This window comes from Carassius auratus, chromosome 44, assembly GCF_003368295.1.
Source record: "Carassius auratus strain Wakin chromosome 44, ASM336829v1, whole genome shotgun sequence".
NCBI classification, from domain to species: domain Eukaryota; kingdom Metazoa; phylum Chordata; class Actinopteri; order Cypriniformes; family Cyprinidae; genus Carassius; species Carassius auratus.
This window is the reverse complement of record NC_039286.1, coordinates 10103103-10126002: the sequence shown is the minus strand read 5'-3', so window position 1 is coordinate 10126002 and position 22900 is coordinate 10103103. Positions and strand designations below refer to the sequence as shown.

At 37.9% G+C, this 22900-nt stretch overlaps 1 protein-coding gene across 2 annotated transcripts; it reads left to right on the top strand.

Moving 5' to 3' along the window:
• The first annotated feature begins 8428 nt into the window (after nt 1-8428).
• On the top strand, nt 8429-18975 carry LOC113062440 (F-box/LRR-repeat protein 20-like). 2 transcript variants are annotated; one of them, XM_026232285.1, is made up of 7 exons: nt 8429-8732; nt 8838-8898; nt 9012-9056; nt 9910-9966; nt 10415-10627; nt 12718-12811; nt 15761-16934. In XM_026232285.1, exons 3-7 carry the CDS (start codon nt 9033-9035, stop codon nt 15823-15825), a joined length of 453 nt encoding a protein of 150 aa, XP_026088070.1. In that variant the 5' UTR covers nt 8429-8732; nt 8838-8898; nt 9012-9032; the 3' UTR covers nt 15826-16934. The 2 variants fall into 2 exon arrangements, with proteins under 2 accessions (XP_026088070.1, XP_026088071.1); XM_026232286.1 differs by lacking the exon at nt 15761-16934 and adding an exon at nt 18957-18975 and having other exon boundaries at nt 8433-8732.
• Nucleotides 18976-22900: the final 3925 nt, after the last annotated feature.

Below are 22900 nucleotides of genomic sequence, written 5' to 3'. Positions count from 1 at the left end.
ATCAACACCAAACCTGGTCAGTGTAATCTTAAGCCCTTTGCGATGTTAAATTGCGAAGATCTTTAAATTTCGTTAAAGGGCGTGTCCATGGCGGCCTGACAAATTTCGATGTTTCGCCATGTAAAAAGGAAGTTGCTGTAACTCAGACATACAATGTCCAATCTGCCCCAAACTTCACATGTTAGATAAAACTTCTGCCCTTAACAGATCTACATGCCCGCATTCAGTTATAGTCATAGCGCCACCTATTGGCAACAGGAAGTGACATGTTTTACGCTGCGACAAACTACTCCTATAATTTTTTTGGGATTAACATATATTTTGTGGTCAGTCTAATCTAAAGTCCTGTGCAATGTTAACTTTTGGAGATCTTGAGTTTTTGTTAAAGGGCGTTTCCATGGCACCATAACAAAATTTGATGTCTTGCCACAGCAAGAGTTGTTGTAACTCAGGCATAAAATGTTCAATCTTCCCCAAACTTCACATGTTTGATAAGAGTCCTGGCCTGAACACATCTGAAGGCCAAAATTCCATTATAATGATAGCGCCACCTGCTGGCAACAGTAAGATTGGCACATATATGGGATATACTTTGATATATTCCACTTATATTTAGGACATTAAATGCATATTCCTCAACGTTCACCTTTTTACTAAAGCCACACGATGGCGGTGAGCCCGGGTGCGAGGGCCCGTTCATCGCCGCTTGCAGCTTTAATTATTATTATTATTCTTCTTCTCCAAAATGAATCGCATTTTTGAGGGCCTAAACATGCTCGAAAAGTCATGAAACTTTGCACACACCTCAGAACTGGCGAAAATTTACGTCTGATATGGGTTTCAGAAGTGGGTGTGGCAAAATGGCTCAACAGCGCCACCTATACACGTTCAACGGTGTGCGCCTCGAGCTACGTTTCATGTACATGTATGAAAATCGGTATACACATGTAACTCTCCAATACCTACAAAAAAGTCTCTTGGAGCAAAATCCGAAACCCAACAGGAAGTCGGTTATTACTAATATTATGAGCAAATTTTGTGTCATTTTTGTCATTTCCATGCGTTGTATTTTAACGAACTCCTCCTAGAGATTCATTCAGATCAACACCAAATTTGGTATGCCTAATCTGAAGGCCTTTGCGATGTTAAATTGCGAAGCTTTTGAGTTTTCGTTAATGGGCGTGTCCATGGTGGCCTGGCGAATTTCGATGATTCGCCATGAAACAGGAAGTTGCTATAACTCAGACATACAATGACCAATCTGCCCCAAACTTCACATGTTTGATGAGACTCCTGACCTGAACAGATTGACATGCCCATATTCAGTTATAGTCATAGCGCCACCTATTGGCAACAGGAAGTGACATATTTTACACTGCGAAGAACTACTCCTAGAAATTTTATGACATCAATGTATTTTTTGTGGTCAGTCTAATCTAAAGCCCTGTGCGATGTTAAGTTGTGAAGATCTTGAGTTTTCGTTAAAAGGCGTGTCCATGGCGCCGTCACGAAGTTCGATGTCTCGCCATGGGAATAAAAGATGTTATAACTCAGGCATAAAATGTCCGATCTTCCCCAAACTTCACATGTGTGATAAGAGTCCTGGCCTGAACACATCTGAAGGCCAAAATTCCATCAGGTGTGGCAAAATGGCTCGATAGCGCCACCTATACACTTTCAACAGAGTGTGCCTCGAGCTATGTTTCACGTACATGTACAAAAATCGGTATACACATGTAACACACCAATAACTACAAAAAAGTCTCTTGGTACGAAATCCGAATCCCAACAGGAAGTCGGTTATTTAGAATTTTCTCTGCAATATTGGCGTTGTTTTTGCCATTTTCAGGGGTTGTACTTTAACGAACTCCTCCTAGAGATTTATTCAGATCAACACCAAACCTGGTCAGTGTAATCTTAAGCCCTTTGCGATGTTAAATTGCGAAGATCTTTAGATTTCGTTAAAGGGCGTGTCCATGGTGGCCTGACAAATTTCGATGTTTCGCCATGAAAAAGGAAGTTGCTGTAACTCAGACATACAATGTCCAATCTGCCCCAAACTTCACATGTTAGATAAAACTTCTGCCCTTAACAGATCTACATGCCCACATTCAGTTATAGTCATAGCGCCACCTATTGGCAACAGGAAGTGACATGTTTTACGCTGCGACAAACTACTCCTATAATTTTTTTGAGATTAACATATATTTTGTGGTCAGTCTAATCTAAAGGCCTGTGCAATGTTAACTTTTGGAGATCTTGAGTTTTTGTTAAAGGGCGTTTCCATGGCGCCATGACAAAATTTGATGTCTTGCCACAGCAAGAGAAGTTGTTGTAACTCAAGCATAAAATGTTCAATCTTCCCCAAACTTCACATGTTCGATAAGAGTCCTGGCCTGAACACATCTGAAGGCCAATATTCCATTATAATGATAGCGCCACCTGCTGGCAACGGTAAGATTGGCACATATATGGGATATACTTTGATATATTCCACTTATATTTAGGACATTAAATGCATATTTCTCAACGTTCACCTTTTTACTAAAGCAACACGATGGCGGTGAGCCCGGGTGCGAGGGCCCGTTCATCGCTGCTTGCAGCTTTAATTATTATTATTCTTCTTCTTCTTCTCCCGAATGAATCGCATTTTTGAGGGCTTTAACATGCTCAAAAAGTCATGAAACTTTGCACACGCGTCAAACCTGGTGAAAATTTTCGTCTGATATAGGATTCAGAAGAGGGTGTGGCAAAATGGCTCGACAGCGCCACCTATACCAAGAAAATCAACAGCCTTCCAGCTATGTTTCACGTACATGCACGAAAATTGGCACACATATGTAACACACCAATACCTACAAAAAAGACTCTTGGAGCGAAATTCTAAACCCAACAGGAAGTCGGTTATTTTTAATATTATGAGCATATTTTGTGTAATTTTTGTCATTTCCATGTGTTGTATTTTAACGAACTCCTCCTAGAGAGTTCTTCAAATCAACACCAAATTTGGTATGCCTAATCTAAAGGCCTTTGCGATGTTAAATTGCGAAGATCCTGACTTTTCGTTGAAGGGCGTGTCCGTGGCGGCCTGGCGAATTTCAATGATTCGCCATGAAAAATGAAGTTCCTATAACTCACACATACAATGACCAATCTGCCCCAAACTTCACATGTTTGATGAGACTCCGAACCTGAACAGATTGACATGCCCATATTCAGTTATAGTCATAGCGCCACCTATTGGCAACAGGAAGTGACATATTTTACGCTGCGACGAACTACTCCTAGAAATTTTATGACATCAATGTCTTTTTTGTGGTCAGTCTAATCTAAAGGCCTGTACGATGTTCAGTTGTGAAGATCTTGAGTTTTCGTTAAAAGGCTTGTTCATGGCGCCGCGACGAAGTTCGATGTCTCGCCATGGGAATAAAAGATGTTATAACTCAGATATAAAATGTCCGATCTTCCCCAAACTTCACATGTGTGATAAGAGTCCTGGCCTGAACAGATCTGCAGGCCAATATTCCACCGGGTGTGGCAGAACAGCTCTATAGCGCCACCTGTACACTTTCAACAGAGTGCGCCTCGAGCTATGTTTCACGTACATGTACAAAAATTGGTATACACATGTAACACTCCAATACCTACAAAAAAGTCTCTTGGTACGAAATCCGGATCCCAACAGGAAGTCGGTTATTTTGAATTTTCCCTTCAAAATTGGTGTTGTTTTTGCCATTTTCAGGGGTTGTACTTTAACGAACTCCTCCTAGAGATTTATTCAGATCAACACCAAACTTGGTCAGTGTAATCTAAAGCCCTTTGCGATAATAAATTGCGAAGGACTTGAGGTTTCGTTAAAGGGCGGGTCCATGGCGGCCTGACAAATTTCGATGTTTCGCCATGAAAAAGGAAGTTGCTGTAACTCAGACATACAATGTCCAATCTGCCCCAAACTTCACATGTTGGATAAGACTCTTGACCTGAACAGATCTACATGCCAATATTCAGTTATAGTCATAGCGCCACCTATTGGCAACAGGAAGTTACATATTTTACACTGCGACAAACTACTCCTAGAAATTTTATGACATCAATGTCTTTTTTGTGGTCAGTCTAATTTAAATACCTGTGTGATGTTTAGTTGTGAAGATCTTGAGTTTTTGTTAAAAGGTGTGTTCATGGCGCCGTGATGAAGTTCGATGTCTCGCCATGGGAATAAAAGATGTTATAACTCAGGCATAAAATGTCCGATCTTGCCCAAACTTCACTTGTGTGATAAGGGTCCTGGCCTGAACAGATCTGAAGGCCAATATTCCATCGAGTGTGGCAAAATGGCTCGATAGCGCCACCTATACACTTTCAACGGAGTGCGTATACACTTTAAACGGAGTACGCCTCAAGCTATGTTTCACGTACATGTACAAAAATCGGTACACACATGTAACACACCAATATCTACGAAAAAGTCTCTTGGTACGAAATCCGAATCCCAACAGGAAGTCAGTTATTTCGAATTTTCTCTGCAAAATTAGTGTTGTTTTGGCCATTTTCAGGGGTTGTACTTTAACGAACTCCTCCTAGATATTTATTCTGATCAACACCAAACTTGGTCAGTGTAATCTAAAGCCTTCTGCGATCTTAAATTGCGAAGATCTTGAGGTTTCGTTAAAGGGCGTGTCCATGGCGGCCTGACAAATTTCGATGTTTCGCCATGAAGTAGGATGTTGTTGTAACTCAGGCATAAAATGTCCAATCCTCCCCAAACCTCACATATTCGATAAAAGTCCTGCCCTGAACACATCTGAAGGCCAATATTCCATTATAATGATAGCGCCACCTGCTGGCAACAGGAAGATTGGCACATATATGGAATAAACATTGATATATTCTACTTATATTTATGAGTTTAAACGCATATTTCTCACCGTTCACCTATTAACTAAAGCCACTCGCTGTCGGTGAGCCCGGGTGCGAGGGCCCGTTCATCGCTGCTTGCAGCTTTAATCTCTTCTTGTTTTGCCAAGTCATATGTTACAATATTTTGTTACATACACATCCTCAGAAGATCAATGGAGTCAGTATTAGTAGCAGTGGATTCAATTAGAAGATTTTCTCAACATTCAACATGTCAGCAGACTCTGTACTGCCTGCTACATTAGTGGGCTCAATGAGCAACCGGTTATACCAGTAGCTTTACCTGCATGCCCTAAGATTTAACTGTGCACAAAACACCTTTTTCTTTATCTCTGTATTTTACAATTCGTCGTTTTTGTAAGCTGACAACAGTTTCCAGGTTAGTACCACTAGGTGTCTCTGCACTGTCACTTATGTGCTGTTCTGCTTCATTCTGCCCCATTGTGTCCTCCATTTGCCTCACCTCTTGTTGCATCTGAGTCTCTGTTTATTCTGTCAGCTTTCTGTTACTTTCAGCAAGCTCCTGTTTTTGTTCATTGCCTGTGTGATTTTCTAGGTCAGTCTGTGTGGCATGTTGATCCTCGCTTTCTGTATTAAATTTACTCAGTCTGAGATGATGTACCCTAATGCAAGTCTCTCCATGTCTCACAAATACCACAGCTCCATCCTGACCGATGACCGTTCCTGGTCCTTTCCACTTTCTTGTAGTACACTTTATTACCCATTTCATATTTCTCATTGGTGTGACGTAGTTGCTTCCGTAACGCTCTGCCAATTCTCTCTGAGCGTTCTGCTTCCGTAGAAGCCTTTCTTGATGACTCTTTGTGGTACCCTCTAGAGCTGGAGGTTTATCAGTCAACACAGAGGGTAATTTGGGATTCTGGCCAAACACTAGCTGATGAGGACTGTAACCATGTTGCCATAAGAGCCCAGTCCATTGGAGTATGCCAATCACAACCATTACTAGTTTTCACTTTCATTATGATTTCAGTGAGTGTTTGATCGTGTCGCTCCAGAAGTCAATTGCTCCTCGGATTATGTGCAGCTGTTGTTTTCACTTCTGTGCTGAAGTTTTCCGCCATATATTTCACCTCGTCATTATTAAATTCTCCCCCATTGTTGCTAAACAGTTTCTTGGGTGGCCCATGTATGCTTATCCAGTCATGGAGGAAATGTTTCACTATTTCAGAAGATCGCTTTGTGGCCAGAATGCTGTCTGCACTAAAGCGAGTAAACCGATCAATGATATGGAGATACCACACACCTGGCTCAAATTCATGCAAATCTACAGATGATGCTGCATTCTTTATCTTTATTTTTGGAGATGTGTAGAAGTTGCTGCAATTTATCGTCAGAAGCATGTCCAAATTGTTTCTGAAGCTTCATCAGGATGTGCTCATTTTATCCGACATTATTAGGATTTCATTCTCATTCTCATTCCTTTCCTCTTCAGCAGTTGCCAAGATATGCTCACTACATTGCATGTCTTTAGGGCTACTTTTGTTGTCAATTATGTTTACAACGTAATGACCAGAGCTTGCAAACTCAAGTTCTACAGGTTGATTAAACATTTTTTGATTTCTAATACTGTTCCTGCTCTTTTCAAGGAGACTTTGCTTAAGAGTAATGGAATGTTATCTGGATCAACTTCAGTCTCAATTTTGCACTTGATCTGTCAAATCTTTGCAGAATTTTTCAACTTTCTGTTGGAATGGACCACTTTACCATCTCCAAACCTAAATGGTCTATGGCTTTGTGTTTCTGTCTTCCTCAAATCTGTTGTCTCCTCTTGACTCGGCTCAGTGATGTAGTGAGTAAACCACTCTTGTCCACACACAGTTCGAGTGCATGCAGTGTCTGTTATTGCAGATCCAAAACATTAAGTCATAAGGATTTCTGCTTCAGAGTGTAATTCTTCTGGAAACAGAGTAATGTTGCACTCCTCTACGTTAAGTCTCTTTACTGTCTTCAGTCAATTTGATTTGCTCACCTTTGTGTGGGCAGTGGAATGTACTTTTACACACGGCACATTTTGATTGGCGGCCATGTCTCTCCACAGGGTCCAATTCTCTTTAGTGCCAACTTCATTGATGCAAAAGTCAGATCTGCACATGCTGTTAAAGCTAACTGTCAATCCCAGCATGCAGTGTCCAGCAGCTTTAAAAGCTAATACTGCATCAGGAATTTCCATTTTATACTTGCGCATCCGAGAGTAGCTTTGTTCAAAATCGATTATATAGTCTGTCATGGAAACTTTACTGTCTCTCACTATATGATCAAAGCTCATATAAGCTTCATATGTACAGTCCTTTTCTTCCTTGAGGAACAAATCATGTTTCGCTAGTGAAGTTGTCATGCCAGTGTCTGCGTTCAAATCGTCTGCCGGTATTTCCATCGCCGTTTCTCTCGCTCTTCCTGACAGTGCTAAAGCAACAGCGAGCGCTTGTTTACTTTCCGTAACTCTAGTCCAAATTCCGACTTCATTGTTCCAACTTCCGTATGGCTTCCCTCGTCAAATGTTGGTGGGAGTCTGTAATTGCTAGCCATCCTCTGTTACCAATGTTATTCATCAAAACACACCTGTTTTAAACTTTATAGAAAACTTCCTTTATTCGACTGCAACCATAGCCATTTACAAAAACATAACGGTACTGGAAACAGCAATTTCTCTCACATTAAAATCCTTACTTCTAGGGCTGTGCAAAAAATCGAATGCGATTTTCGTGCACATCTCTTCGGGAAAGACGCTCCTGTAATTAGAAGTATATCCCCAGCACGTGCGTTCGGATCGGGGTTGCCAGGTTTTCACAACAATTCCTGCCCAGTTGCTTCTCAAAACTAGTCAAAAACTAGCCCAATCGCGCTTCCAGAAGGTTCCCCGATTAAAAAATTGCTTCCCGGGGTTAAAATATACTTTTATTTTTTTTTAGCATGGTAGCCTTGATAAAATTAACATTTTAGGGGCTAAATATCACGTTATTTGTATTGGGGTCGCTTTGATCTGCGGACATGAAAAACAACCACAGACTTGGCAACACCGGTTGGCATTTACTACACCAAGCCGTAATTCACTGACAATCTACACAAAATCGATGTTAAAATCGCAGGCGATTCTTTGTCGATTTTGAAAACGATTTTGTGTTAGTTGTCGGTAGACTACGGCTCTATGTAGTAACTGCCGCTCCACCTGAACCAGTGTTGCCAGGTCTGCGATTGTTTTTAGTGTCCGCGGTTTGAAGCAACCCCAATACCAACAACGTGATTATTAAGCCCCTAAAATGCGAATTTTACCAAGGTAACCCTGCTAAAAATGTATATTTTAACCCCGGGAAGCAATTTTTATCAGGGAACCTCCCGGAAACACGATTTGGCTAATTTGGACCAGTTTTAAGAAGCAACTGGGCAGGATTTGTTGTGTAAACCTGGCAACCCTGATCTGAACGCACGTGCTGGGGATATACTTCTAATTACAGGAGCGTCTCTACTGATGAGATGTGCATGAAAATCGCATTCGATTTTTTGCACAGCCCTACTTACTTCCTTTGTGTAATATATGCAAACTTACTACATGTATACAAAGATCAGAATGTATAACTGTGACTGAAACTTAACAAAATTCACTCGTACATGGGATGTCCAGAAGATGGGTTCCTCATGCAGGTCTGTCTCTGTGTGTGAATCGAGCAGCAGATCACAGATGAAGGTCTCATAACCATCTGTCGCGGGTGCCATCGGCTGCAGTCTTTATGCGTGTCGGGATGTGCAAACATCACAGACGTGATTCTCAATGCCTTGGGCCAAAACTGCCCTCGCCTCAGGTGTGTAACCCACATATCAGCTGATAAATTTGCATGCATTCCCCCATAACCCAGTTTTTTTCTCCTCTTTTAAACAATGCATCATTGATCTCCATGTCTGTGTAGAATATTAGAGGTGGCTCGCTGCTCTCAGCTTACAGATGTAGGCTTCACCTCACTTGCACGGGTGAGTAAACAACCCCACAAACACACTGCACAGCTCAAACCTCCCTCTGTGCTGATCCTCCAGAGCTTTTAACAACACAAAGCAGACCTATCATTTCCCTTCATGTTTTCCAGAATTGCCATGAATTAGAAAAGATGGATTTAGAAGAGTGTGTACAGGTGAGTGCAAATAGGTTGCTCTTCAGAGAGTGTCGCATAAAAAAAAAAAAAAGTTAAAATGTTGTTACAGTATTTAAATGTTATATGTTATACATTTTGAGTTTGTTGTTGTTGTTGTCCATTGAAGTGTTCAGTAGATTCTGCCTGATCATAATGATAAATCCAGTGGAATTTTAATATGGGTGAAATTGTAATTGGGACTTTTAAGAGAAGCAATGTGAAAAGTACAGATTATTTTTTTTATAAAAAATGAAGAAATTGGATATTTTATAATAAATACTTGTTTATTCATTCTGAATCGAAGTCATACAAACAGCTATTTCTCTTTTGAGAAATATTTTCCTAATCAGAAAAGCTTCTAAATTGTTAGCCTGATTGTATCCTGTATTTACAAATGTTAGGTTTTTTTTATTGTTTGTGTTTTTTGGGTGTTTAGTACTGCTAGATTGAGGGAACCTGGGTGATCAGCATTGAGACATGACAAAGAAATGCAAGTTCTCTGGCCAATTCTGAGAAAAAAAGTCTAAAAATGAAATTGATCAAATTCTGACTTTTCTTTTTTTCTCTTCGCAATTTTGAGTGTACCTCTCACAATTCACAATATTGCAAGGAAAAAGTCCGAATTGTGAGATTAAAAGTCACAATTACCATTTTTATTTCTTAGCCGAGAAGAGGCTTTTATAACTAGAAGACCCCCTAGATCAAATGTTTTCATTGTAGATATTTATTTTGGACAGAAATTGACATCGATATACTACAACGTAATTATCACATTGAAAACAAACTCTACTCCCCTGCTACATGACTTTATTTTCTCTCTCCTATTAATACAATTTTACATCTTCCTCTATAGATTACAGATGGGACGCTCATCCAGCTATCTATACACTGCCCTCGACTCCAGGTTCTGGTAAGGTTAAAAAAAATAAAAGGATGAAACAAAATTTTAAAATCAGCATGACATAAATTCTATTTTTTAAATGAATGTTAAAGATCTTAATTATAACAATTCCTTTGTATGTGTGGTTTTATGCCATTTTATATTATCACAATACAGAGGAAAAGCCTGTCACTGCTTCTGTTTCATCACAGCTTTGATTAGTGCTGTCAATTTAATGCTTTAGTGTGATCAATTATTTTATAAAACAATATAAAATTAACATATTATCATCATGATATAGCCCACTCTTCTGTCTGCAAGGTTTTGTTGCAAAATAATTTGATTCATTGGAATATGACAGAGCTCATTTTAAATTTGTAACTGATTGGCATGCCTAATTGTAACATTTTCAAGTTGTCAACTCAACAGTAATTTATGTGACGTTTCTTGAGTGTTATGGTTCTCTGGCGTGGTTTAGAGTTTGTCTCACTGCGAGCTCCTCACTGATGATGGCATCAGGCAGCTGGGCAGCGGACCCTGCGCTCACGACCGTCTGGAGGTGATCGAGCTCGACAACTGCCCGCTCATCACAGACGCGTCATTAGAACATCTGAAGATCTGCCACAGGCTGGACCGCATCGAGCTGTACGACTGTCAGCAGATCACCCGCGCCGGCATCAAACGCTTGAGGGTAAGCCCCGTTTCCACAGTGTATAATCGTTTCTAATCTTGTGGATGTTACTAAAAATAAAACCGTTTAGGATACAGAATTAGGATTGATTTGCAGTGAGAAATGCGTTTAAATGGGTAAAGAAAATATCACAAGTATAAACATTTCACTAAATTAGATGATGCATCACACTAATTTGGATCCATTCACTGTGATTTTGTTTCAGTTCATAATTTATTATAAAATTTATTAAAAAAGTGGTGCAAATATAAATGTAACTGGAGAAACAATTACAATTAAATATGCACCTGAATATTATGATTGGTTTGTTTAAATAACTCATTAAATATTGAAATCTGAGTAACCCTAGAGTTTTTTGTATTTACTTTTTTTAAAACAAGGAAAATGTTTTTTATTTTAATTATTTAAACCATTGCACATATTTTTCTAAGCAAATGACCATACATTTTGTACACTTACATTTTTAGCATTTTATAAAATAAATGAATGAATGTTCATAACTGATGGATGGAGATCTATGCTTGGGTAAAGGACATCAGCAATCCGGTGCAGAGAAAAGAAAACTAAAGAAAGTAAAATAATAATAATAATAATAATAATAATAATAATAATAAAACACAGGCATTAAATTGGCTTTATGTTGGATGTTCGAGAGTCTCAAATTTAGGGACCGTCTCTAAAGTTACATGCGATATTGGTTTACACTTTTCTAACGTCAGTAGCATTTGAAGAAAATGGCTCCGTGTCATAAAAACAACTGTAATTGTTCATGTAGGTGTCAGCTATAATGCACAATTAAATTGAATGTTTGATATTTATTAAAATTATCTGTAAATCATATGTAAATTATGCTACTTTTCACATGGGCTCAAACGCAAATTTAAAGATCAATGGCATTTGAGGAGAAAGACTTGCAGTGATAAAACAAACCAGCTACCAGGCACACCTTATACATTTTTAATATATATTAAAATAAATTATAAATCATTTAGGTAAAAACGAGGCCCGTTTATCACTTTCAGGCACATTCCTGTGAAAGTGTTTTATTTTTATTTTTTTATTTTTTTAAGGTTCCCTTACAAAATTACCCATAGTTTTAACAATAACACCACAAATCATCGTTCTTGTAGCCATGGTAACTGCAAATTAACCATGGTTACTTCAAATAATAATTTATAAAGAAGTATTAATATACTGTAATATTTTTTGTTGTTGCTATAAAAACCGACATAGGCCATCAATAGCCTAAAATGACTTAAAATGCATTATATAAAAAAACAATGAGGCAATAATGATTGGTTAATAATAACATTGTTAAAATACATAATGTAGGTAAATACAAAATAAACAATTTATGTACATGTTATTACAAATGCCATGTGATTGCTGCTGTTACACTTACAGGACGATCAAATCCTTTTTTAGGCTACTGACCAAACATTTAATTTAAATATTCACTAAATCTTTCATTTTTGGCCACCTTTTTTCTATAGATGACATAATTTCTTCAACAAAAAACATGCACATCCCAAACCTTACAAAAGTAAACTATGGTTTTATCATAGTAAAACTGCTTAATTTCCTTTTGCATGATTTCTAAATGCTTGAGACTATAAAATAAATTAGAGTCATAATAAAGTTATAGCCACAGGTAAATGTCGAGAGCTACAATTGTGATTTGTAAATAATACAATTTATTCATTTACTTTTTTATTTTATTAAAGTTCTATTTTCACTCCTATAGTAGGTGTTTTTTCCGTCATCATATTTAAGGAAGGGGGGCACAACAATACAACCCTGCTTAGAGCACCCATTTGGCCAGCAGTGGCCCTGGATATTGTCTATCATGTATCGGTTTAGACTTCAGTTGTTTTCACCACCATGCAGAATTGCTGTTTTTTCTATCATATTTACATGTTTATTCATGGAAACATTTAGTTTGAACAATTTAGCATGCATTATTTATTACTTTTAGGGTGGAAAGTTTATCATATGCTAATGAGCTTCCGGTCTCGTGTTCTTTTTTCTTTCTTTTTTTTAATTGAACACAATTTTTTAATCATTTTCCTGTTTTCTTTCATCCTCTGTAGACTCACTTGCCCAACATTAAAGTTCACGCCTACTTTGCACCCGTGACTCCGCCTCCATCGGTGGGCGGGAGCCGCCAGAGATTCTGTCGCTGCTGTATCCTTCTATGATGTTAAATGGACTGTGCGTCTTGACCTCTCACCCCCTGATCTACCTGGAGCACATGCTGGTGTGTCCCTGGGTCAGATCGGATGGGAGTGACGGAGAGACAAACCCGACACCCAGTCATGAGCTTTAATCAACACTACAGTCCATTCAATGACTCTATACTAGACTTTTATGGTAATTAAAGTGGAGGACTTGGGGAATGTGCTACTTGGTTCATCAAAAACTATTTGGAGAAGAGAACTATGGGGCTTTTTTGAAAAATAGAAGGCCACTACTCAAATGGACCACCTCAATTTGATTGGAGATCATGGTAAACAGGAGATGTTCATCCGGTAACCAGCTCATGGATTCATGCCTCATCTATAACACACGGTAACGGTGGTCTTTAACCTGTGAGCCCCTGAGGAACACACACTCAAACACATCTCTCACGATACACACACATTCTGTCTTTCTCTCTGTCTGTGCTGCTCGGTGGCTTTTTTTAAACTTGGAGCAGAGACTGAATGTTTTTTCGAAGCATGGTTGTCTTCTAAGTATTGCTTTTTTGGGGGCTTTACCTGAAAATCTCTTCAGAAGGGGTCAGAGCTTCAGCTGGCGGTGGAGATGCAGGGGCAGATGTGAGGGTAATGATTTAGGCTGGAAGTAAATAAGGCGAGAGGGAAAACGGGAATTGTATTGAGCTGATTGATGAATGAGCGTCATGCATTATATTACAGCATCACCAAGCAGAGTATTTGAAGTGTGTGTGTGTGTGTTTGAGAAAATCTGTCATTCGTGACGACGGAGAGAACGGCAGTGGGCTTCATTCATGAAACGAGCAGAATTAAAGCTGCAGTAGGTAACTTTTGTAAAAATATATTTTTTACATATTTGTTAAACCTGTCATTATGTCCTGACAGTAGAATACGAGACAGATAATCTGTGAAAAAATCAAGCTCCTCTGGCTCCTCCCAGTGGTCCTATTGCCATTTGCAGAAACTCCATCGCTCCCGTTAAGAAATAACCAATCAGAGCTGCGGTCCGTAACTTTGTTTGTGTTCAAAATGTAGAAAAATGTATATAATAAGCGAGTACACCATGAATCCATTTTCCAAACCGTGTTTTTGGCTTGTCCTGAATCACTAGGGTACACCTATAATAAGTGTTTATATTCTGACTATTTTAGATTGCTTCGGGGGTACCGCGGCGGAGTAACCCAGTAACGTTTGTGATTCTTCATAGACATAAACAGAGAGAAGTAGTTCCGGCTACAATGTTCTTCCGCAAGACGGAAGCAGTTCTGTTTATTAACCGCTAGAGCATCAAAAGTTACCTACTGCAGCTTTAATTTCTCTCTTTAAATCCATTAGTTTCCTATGGGCACATTTAACCTGTGGTTTAAGAAAATAAACACCTTTAAAACACTCTTTCTTCACATTTTCATTAAGTGTGTGTGTGTGGTTAATCACACATTAGAAATGAACATTTCAATAAAATAACTATAATCATTTCAGATTTTTATATTGTAATGCATATTTTCACATCGAATCTCCAAATGAATATAACTTAAAGATTGTATACTTTTAAATATTTGTTTAATGGCATCTTTTTACTCTTAATGAAGAACAGTATTAGCCATACCAGTGTGAAATAATCCCCCCCCCCCCCAATTTCTGAGAATAAAATAATTTTTTACCTTTAATTATATACATTTTTAATTTAAATGAACGTAATTTGGACATAAACTCATGATAAATGTCACATTTAGCTTAATATTCAACTGCCTTTTTATTTGTTCTCATCTCATATGTCATCTCGGACAATCAATGAACAACTCCGATGCATGACAAATATTAAAGTAGTTTGTTTATTATGAAATAAATTGTTTATATCACATTGCTAAAATTAATAAAAAATGTAGTTAAAACTAAAAATATTATTTCTATGATGGTTTTTTCTAGTTTTAGATCAAAAGTCTGGGTCTGGTTCAATATGTATATAAACATTTGAAAAGCAATATAAGTGTTGAAGGCAGGATAGTAAATTTTTAAAGAGAGCTTTAAACTTCCCACTGAGGTATAAAGTCATCATAGTTGGAGAAGCAGTTTTTAAGTCAATTAAAATGTTTGAAGGAAAGGTTAAACACCGAAATGAATCTGTTCTTGTGTTTCATGAATGAGGCCTGATGTGTTTTTCACATCTACACTGATTGTTCTTCATCCATAAAAACAAAGCGAGCAAATAAGAAATCAACCGTAAGCATGTACTTTATAATCAATGCGCTCGTGAATCATCCACTGGCTTGTGAAGTACACAAACATACTGATCTGTGCACAGATGTCCTCCGATTATGAAAACAATCAAAAGCGTTTCTTTATCAAATGTTTTGTTTGTACTTGTTTTCATCATGACTGTGGTCTTTTCAGTTTAGTCACTGTTTTGAGTCTGTGTCCCTGTGAAGCCACTTGAGAACCAGAACCAGATTTCTGTTGGAAAGCATTAGATAATATCCTTATTGAAAATTGCAGTTCCGTTAAGCCACTTTTACATTTATTTATATTCAGTTTCTCCGAAAAGTACTCAGACTCATACACTTTAGACAGAGAGGACAGTGGCTGGGATGACCGTACTAGCTGTAGTTTAACACATTTTCTTTCTGTCACACTTTAGAGGAAAGTATTCCTGCAGATCGGAGTCATGTATACAATAAAAAGCTGTATTTTGAAATAGGTTTTCTGTATGTTGTAATAGTAGCAGACTTTGCGATGACACCAGGTGCTTTGTATTTTTCGGTTATGTTCTTTCAGGTTTTTTCTACACCTTTTCTTCTTCTTCGTTTATTTCTTCGGTTTTGCTTTCCACTTTTTCTGCAGCACATAAAACGCATCCTCGTTTGCAATCAGAGATATGTTCGTCCAGTCCAGTGTTCTTTGACCTTGACGCAATCATTTTCAGCTGTGTGTTTTGTGACCCCATTCTGCACTTCACTGCCAGTTAAAGAGATAGTTCACCCAAAATGAAAATTCTGTCATAATTTATTCACCCTTAAGTTGATGCTAGCCATTGACTTCCATAGTATATTTTTCCATACTATAGTGTCAATGGCTACCGTCAACTGGTTACCAACATTACCTTCATTTGTGCTCCAGAGAAGAAAGAAACTCATACAGGTTTGGTACAACTTGAGGGTGAGTTCATTTTTGGGTGAAATATCCCTTTAATCATTTTGTAGCACCTGAGATTTTTCACATTATATGCATATTTACATTTTTACATGCGTCTTTCAACAGTTGTAAGACATTCGTTGATCATCAGTACACTCTTAGAGCAAAACAAAGGTGAAATCTGATTCACATACAACAACAATCTTTATAGAGACAAATACTAATTGACTGCAGCACAACTACGAAAATGCTGTTACATACTGCTATTGAACAGATTCTCTATGCTTTCTTCAGGAACGCTAGAACTTTCATTCATTCAGGTTGGGAAGCATTTGCATTAATCAACACCTGAGTCATCCTGGATAAGTTCAGCTACTCTGGGTGAAAGCATTAAAGGAACACTCCACTTTTTTTGAAAATAGGCTCATTTTCCAACTCCCCTGGAGTTAAAGTTGAGTTTTACTGATTTCGAATCCATTCAGCTGATCTCTGGGTCTGGCGTTAGCACTTTTAGCTTAGCTTAGCTTAGCGTAGGTCTTTGAATCTGATTAGACCGTTAGCATCTCACTCAAAATTGACCAAAGAGTTTCTATATTTTTCCTATTTAAAACTTGACTCTTCTGTAGTTACATTGTGTACTAAGACCGATGGAAACCAAAAAGTTTTGATTTTCTAGGCCAAAATGGCTAGCAACTATACTCTCATTCTGGCGTAATAATCAAGGAACTTTGCTGCTCTATCATGGGTGCATCAGGCACTGGGATATTATGCAGCAACCGAAAATAGTCCCCAGCTAGTTTGTGTAGTTGCAGAGTTGCTGGGGACTATTTTCAGGCTGCAGAGTACCTTTATTACTACGCCGGAATGAGAGTATAGTTCCTAGCCATATCGGCCAAGAAAATCACAACTTTTCATTTTCCATCGGTCTTAGATTTTTGCATTGTGACATTGTTTTCTATACAATTAAGGAAACTGTGTGTGTGTGTGTGTGTGTGTATATATATATATATATATATATATATATATATATATATATATATATATATATATATATATATATATATATATATATATATATCTCACCATATGTGGATGTTATTGATAAATGAAACGGTCTTTACAACTTCAGTCTTTACAAACAACATTTTTTATTAATTAGTTATATTTATGAAAATGTCGCAATACAAAATGTTTTTCCCCCTTTTCAGTTTAGGGTAAAATGTGACTTTGAAGTCTCATGTCTTACATGTTCCTTTAAGGTTTCATTATATGCAAAGTGATTGTTTTTAATTACCCTCATGTTGTTTCAAACCTGAATTCGAATGCCGGTAACCTAACAGTATCTGGTAGCCATTGACTTCCTTAACAGGGAAAAAAAAAAAGATGTAAGTCAGTGGAGTGGCTAACATCAACTGTTTGGTTACCAATATTGTTCAAAGTATCTTCTTTTGAGCTCAACAGAAGAAAAGTTGGAACAACTTGAGGGTGAGTAAATTCATTTTAGGTGGACTCTCACCCATCTGTCATTATTTATTTGTTACAGTATATCTTTTACGTGACATCTTGTACGTGCCATTTACGCATGACTAGTGTTGACACGTTTTGCTTTGTGGAATGCCACTTAGGGAAGCTTGTGAACTAATGTAATAGTTCTGTTTGATAGTCAAAAGATAATCTTATCAGATCTGAGTCAATGATGGGGCCAAGATGTTTTTCCCTGAAACATTTCCCTGTAATGCTAGTGAAACACCAGTTTTTAGTTGCTCCAGTGAGAATATTCTGTCTTTGTTTAGTGTCAGTGTCCTTTTCATACATTTGTCCTTTTAGTAATATTGCACTTAATTGAGAAAGACTCCCAAACAAACAGTTCACTACAACACATTTAACTCATGTGCTTGTATCTGACTCCATAATACAAGTATTGTCATTTTTTAAATAGTAGTATCACAGGGATCTATAATTTACTTAATAGAAACTAGTTCACTTTACTGGAAAGGCTTCGGAACATTGATGTCATTTCTTTATAGTCAACAATACCCTAAATGGTAATCATAAATGCAGTTTGCGCATGTTATGTTAAAAATGTTCCTGTTTTTTTGGCTGCTACTTACCTTTCGCTGATACCTAATAAGCTCTGTCTGCTTCTCTTTCTATCTCTCTGTAATTTCTGATACATATACACACATTAACACATACTTTGAAGGCACCCTCTCTTTCAGCAGATTGTTATCAGTGAGTGTGTATAAGTTGTGGAATCTGATTTTGAGACACACAGAGACATTCATAATTATTGGGTTCACAGTTTGAGACCGTAAAATGCGTGATCAGGGTGACGTGGACATGAACTCTGATGAATTTTGGTCCTTGGGGATTGAAACATTCACTTTGAAGACTTGTTTTATTTTTTTTAATTATTTTTACAGTTAACCAGTATAAATGGATATGGCGGTATGAATAAATATATAACTATATATTATTAAGAGATGTGTGAACTTTTCTGTTATTGTTTGGACAGATGTTTGTCCCTTTTCAGCAGGGCTGACGTGGAGGTTCGGAGACAATAAAATGTTTTTTTGAATTGATCTTCAGCGTTAATAAATGAAACTGCAAAAACTGAAAGAAATATTTGGAAGTCAATCCCAAATCCTAGATTTGCTGATCCGTAGCAGTGTCCCAACACCATGGGAGCTTATGTGACACAAGCGATAAAGTAGTTTGACCTGGATCTGATCAGAGTGTACAGTCATGGCCAAAGGTTTTTGGTGGTGACATGAATTTAGTGTTTTGCCAAGTTTGCTCCTTAAATTGTTGTTCATTCACATAATTTCTAGATTATTGTTTAGATACTTTTTATTGTTTCCAAATATTAAGAAAAGGAATTACATATATATTGTAATTGTAACCAAACTCCAACCAAAGAACACCCGTTAATCTGTTAGTCTTTCCATTGCTATTGAAGAAGATGATTCTTTAATCCAGAGGGACAGAGATGGACCATGACCACTTTTTCCGTGAATGGCAATCAGGCATTTTACATCTAAACACAGTTTTACAAACTTTCATCAACCAATTATATTGGCTTAAAACTGGCGTTGATCGATAATGGCTGCACTTGAACACAACTTTCTACACAATCTTTTTCTGTAACATCCATCTGAAGATCATCAATCCAAGCCAATCTTTTATGATTTGTATGTTCTTTGGAAGCATTAAAAAATTAGCTATGCAGAGTAGAAATTTTGTATTTAGCACTGGGATCTTTACTATTTCTTCTAAGACTAGGACAATGATATGAATGGGTCTTAGATCGTATAACTTTTTAAATCAAATTTTTAAATTCAGACTAGAAATATGTGTCTGTACCTTTCCTTTCAATCTGTACAAATGGAATGTAACATGAGCCAGCAAACCAGAAACATGGCCTTCTCAGTTGGGCTGCCTTAAAATACCAAAAAAAGATTCTCATTCATACAGAAGATACATAAGTGAAGCCTGGAGAGTCTCTTATAGACGGTTTCAACGGCATCAACATAAACAAACGTTAATGCGCGTGAGCGCTTTTGTGGACCTAACTTAACTTCCGGTAGACTCCAAATAGAATCAATAACAACAGTCAAGTCCCTCTAGAGTAGATATTTTTTGATAACAAACAAAATATGTTTGCTGCGTGGATCAGGCGGACTTAATGAAAATGCAAATTCATTCTTTGCCAGCAGGAGATGTTTTAAAGCATAGACATAAAGCGCGAGAAATAGAGGTTTCCCCAGTAACAGCTGTAAACGAAGCAGAGCTGGTACGCTCACACGCTGCTTTATCAGGCATATAACATGCAAGCCCTCCTTCAGAAATACAGCGATATAAAAACAACTGTGCCTCGTTTTGATATTTAAACATAAATGTAAGAAATTATTATTATTATTAAACGTGCAGTACGTTACGTAATGTTACGTTACTCGTGTTTATTTAACGAAGCCTTTTTGAAAATCGATAAGTTTTAAAATTGTGGCGAGTCTCCAAAAATAAATAAATGTATGGGAAACACATCCCGCAGCACAACCACCTGAGCCCAACTTCAGTTTACTCATCACCTTGGCTTTAACTGCATTTGTAGAAGGCACTGCAGCCAGACCGATATAACACAGACCGGAAGTTAACTTAGGTCCAGGCGCGTGCGCCCGATGAAACCGTCTATTCCAGATAAATGTACGCATACCTTCTTCATCTTTGAAAAAAGGGAAGGAGGAGGAGTTAGGGGGATTGACAGAAACAAATATAAGTATATTCATTTTAATGTTGTTCACCTTTCCAATAGTACTAAGAGGGAGAGACTTCCATCTATTTAAACTTTAATTTATTTGAGTTATCAGGGGAGTATATTTTCAATAAACATGTTGCCCCTTGGTAATATTATTAGAAAATACGGGATTAGTTTCCACTGTTATGCTGATGATACTCAGCTACATATCTCAACGAGACCAGATTACAATCATCCCTCAACAGCTCATACACAAACTGGTCCCGGTTGGGCTCAACTGTGCAACTGGCTTTTGAAGTTTCTGACTGTAAGACCTAAGGAAGTACGGGTCGACAGTAAAACATCCAGCACCATCACACTGAACACTGAGACCCCCAAGGATGTGTCCTGAGCCCTCCTCTTCAGTCTGCTGTCACACAACTGCACACCGTCACACAGCTCCAACCTCTTCATTAAGTTTGGAGATGACACAGCTGTAGTGGGTCTCATTAGCAATAGATATGAGACAAATTACAGGAGTGAGATGAGCCGCCTGGCCGGGTGGAGCAGTGAGAACAATCTCTCTCTGCATGTGGAGAAGATGAAAGAGATTGTTTTTGAATTCAGGAGAGTGCACACTCAACATGTTCCTCTGACCATCAACGGTGTGACTGTGGAGAGTGTGAGCAGCACCAAGTTCCCGGGTGTGCACATCACAGAGGACCACTTCTGGACTGACAACACTGCAGCACTGGCCAAGAAATCACAGAAGTGTCTCTACTTCCTCCGCAAACTGAGGAGAGCCAGAGCCCTACCCCCCATCATATGCACCTTCTACAGAGGCACCATCGAGAGGATCCTGATCAGCTGCATCACTGTGTGGTATGGTGCCTGCAATTTTACATGCCCTTAGTTGAATTTTAAATTTAACCTGTATCTATCTGTATTTTAATACTCTACTGTTAGTGTTTTCTGTATGCACCCTGGGTCTGAGAGTAACGCTCTAACAATTCTCTGTATGTACAGTATGTGCTGTACATCTGATTCTGCAAGAGACAAGCAGGCAAAAAGAGCAGTTCTATGCCTTTAAAAGAAGGAAATACATACCCCAGGTAGCGCATGTACGTTTGCAAGTTTTCTGTTAAATATCGCTTAATCTGGAAAGCATCTACTGTGTAGATTACAAACATCTGATAAGACATCTTAAAGATATTTTCTAACCGTCTATTTGACAGCTGATGGGGCCATATTGCAGATGAGCAAAAACTCAAAAAGTACATCTTGCAGATGTAAATTAAGACGTCAAATAAATGTGATGTACGTGTACTAAATACATAAATTCCATAAATTAATGTTCATTCATAATTTTTTTTTTTTTTTGTGAAGACATGATATTGTCTGGCCTGATCCTTTGTAAAATGGTTTAAAGCATTAAAGAAAAAATTATTTAACATGTTATAGACGCCTATAGCTGTGCTTGAGGCTAGAAATGAACTGTTGCTGACATTTAACATTTGCCTCATTAAGTCACGTTCGTGATTCATATAGTTTGCCAAAATATTAACAGACTATTTTATAAGACAGAAGACAAATAGAGCAATAATATGATAGATATATAGCCTACGTGCAAACCATTTTAGGAAACAACCTGCAGTGTCTATTATTTGTCAGCGTACATTTGTGCCTTAGTACTGATGAATGGCTAGAAACTGCCCCTTCTTTTTATATTTATTTTTTGACGTATTTTGCCTCTACTGAATATTTTTATAGAAGGAAATGAAGTGGGAGAGAAAACGTTGGAAAGGAGCACATGCTGGGATTCGAAGTGTGTCGAAACAGCTCGTGTTGTGATAAACGTAAAGACGATTAATCACAGAATCTTTACGCTTTGGTGAACTTTGAAGGAAATGTACAAATGTTATCAGCACATTTACGAGCATTAGAGTAAACATCTTGTTTGATGACGGTAACAGAGACATGGTGAGACTGAGACATTTTGCCAACAGCAATTTGTCTTTTTACACACAAGTTACATGTCAGTAGAGGCCTATGTGCAACGCCGTTTTTATTTCTCTTTTATTCATGTAAATGTTCCAAGACAATTTCCTGGATATTTTTCCATTTTTGCACTCCTGCATGAACTGTTCCCATTGACATGGTCTCTACAAAGTGTTCATTGTTCCCGACTCCTTGAGCAGGGGAAATCTGTTGAAGTTTAGTTCACTTCAGAACATTCATTCACGGATTTGAGCTGCGCAATGTCTTCACACGTTACATCATATATCTCAACAGGTCTGGTTTACATCGACAGTTTATAGACAAATGAAATGTCTGCTTATTACTAGTCTGCTTCCATGTAGGCTCATTGGTGTATGCTAAGTGGAACATAAAAAATATTAAGTAAAAAGAGAAAAAAAGCGGGGCGAAATGCATTTAAAGTCGCTGCGGTGCATATTAATCTGTGCATCCATGCGGGGGTAAGATTTTCACCGGGGGTCGGATTTCAGTACAACACCTATGTTCAGACCTGTATCAGATTTTGCTACCAACACTGTATTTATCCTACTGTTAGGCTAGGTTTTGGGTTGGGGTAGGTGTACATATTAATAAAACCTCACACCTTATTAATATCATGCTGGAATCAAAATTTGACAGGGTAGCAACATCTCGTCTGTTGCCAACTGCTTTCATTTGAAA

Bases quoted from the DNA above. Each gene is read 5' to 3' on its own strand.
- LOC113062440 (XM_026232285.1), top strand. From the start codon at position 9,033: ATGGATTTAGAAGAGTGTGTACAG. The intron at 9,057-9,909 runs GTGAGTGCAAAT...CTTCCTCTATAG, and splicing joins ATTTAGAAGAGTGTGTACAG to ATTACAGATGGGACGCTCAT. The intron at 9,967-10,414 runs GTAAGGTTAAAA...GGCGTGGTTTAG, and splicing joins GCCCTCGACTCCAGGTTCTG to AGTTTGTCTCACTGCGAGCT.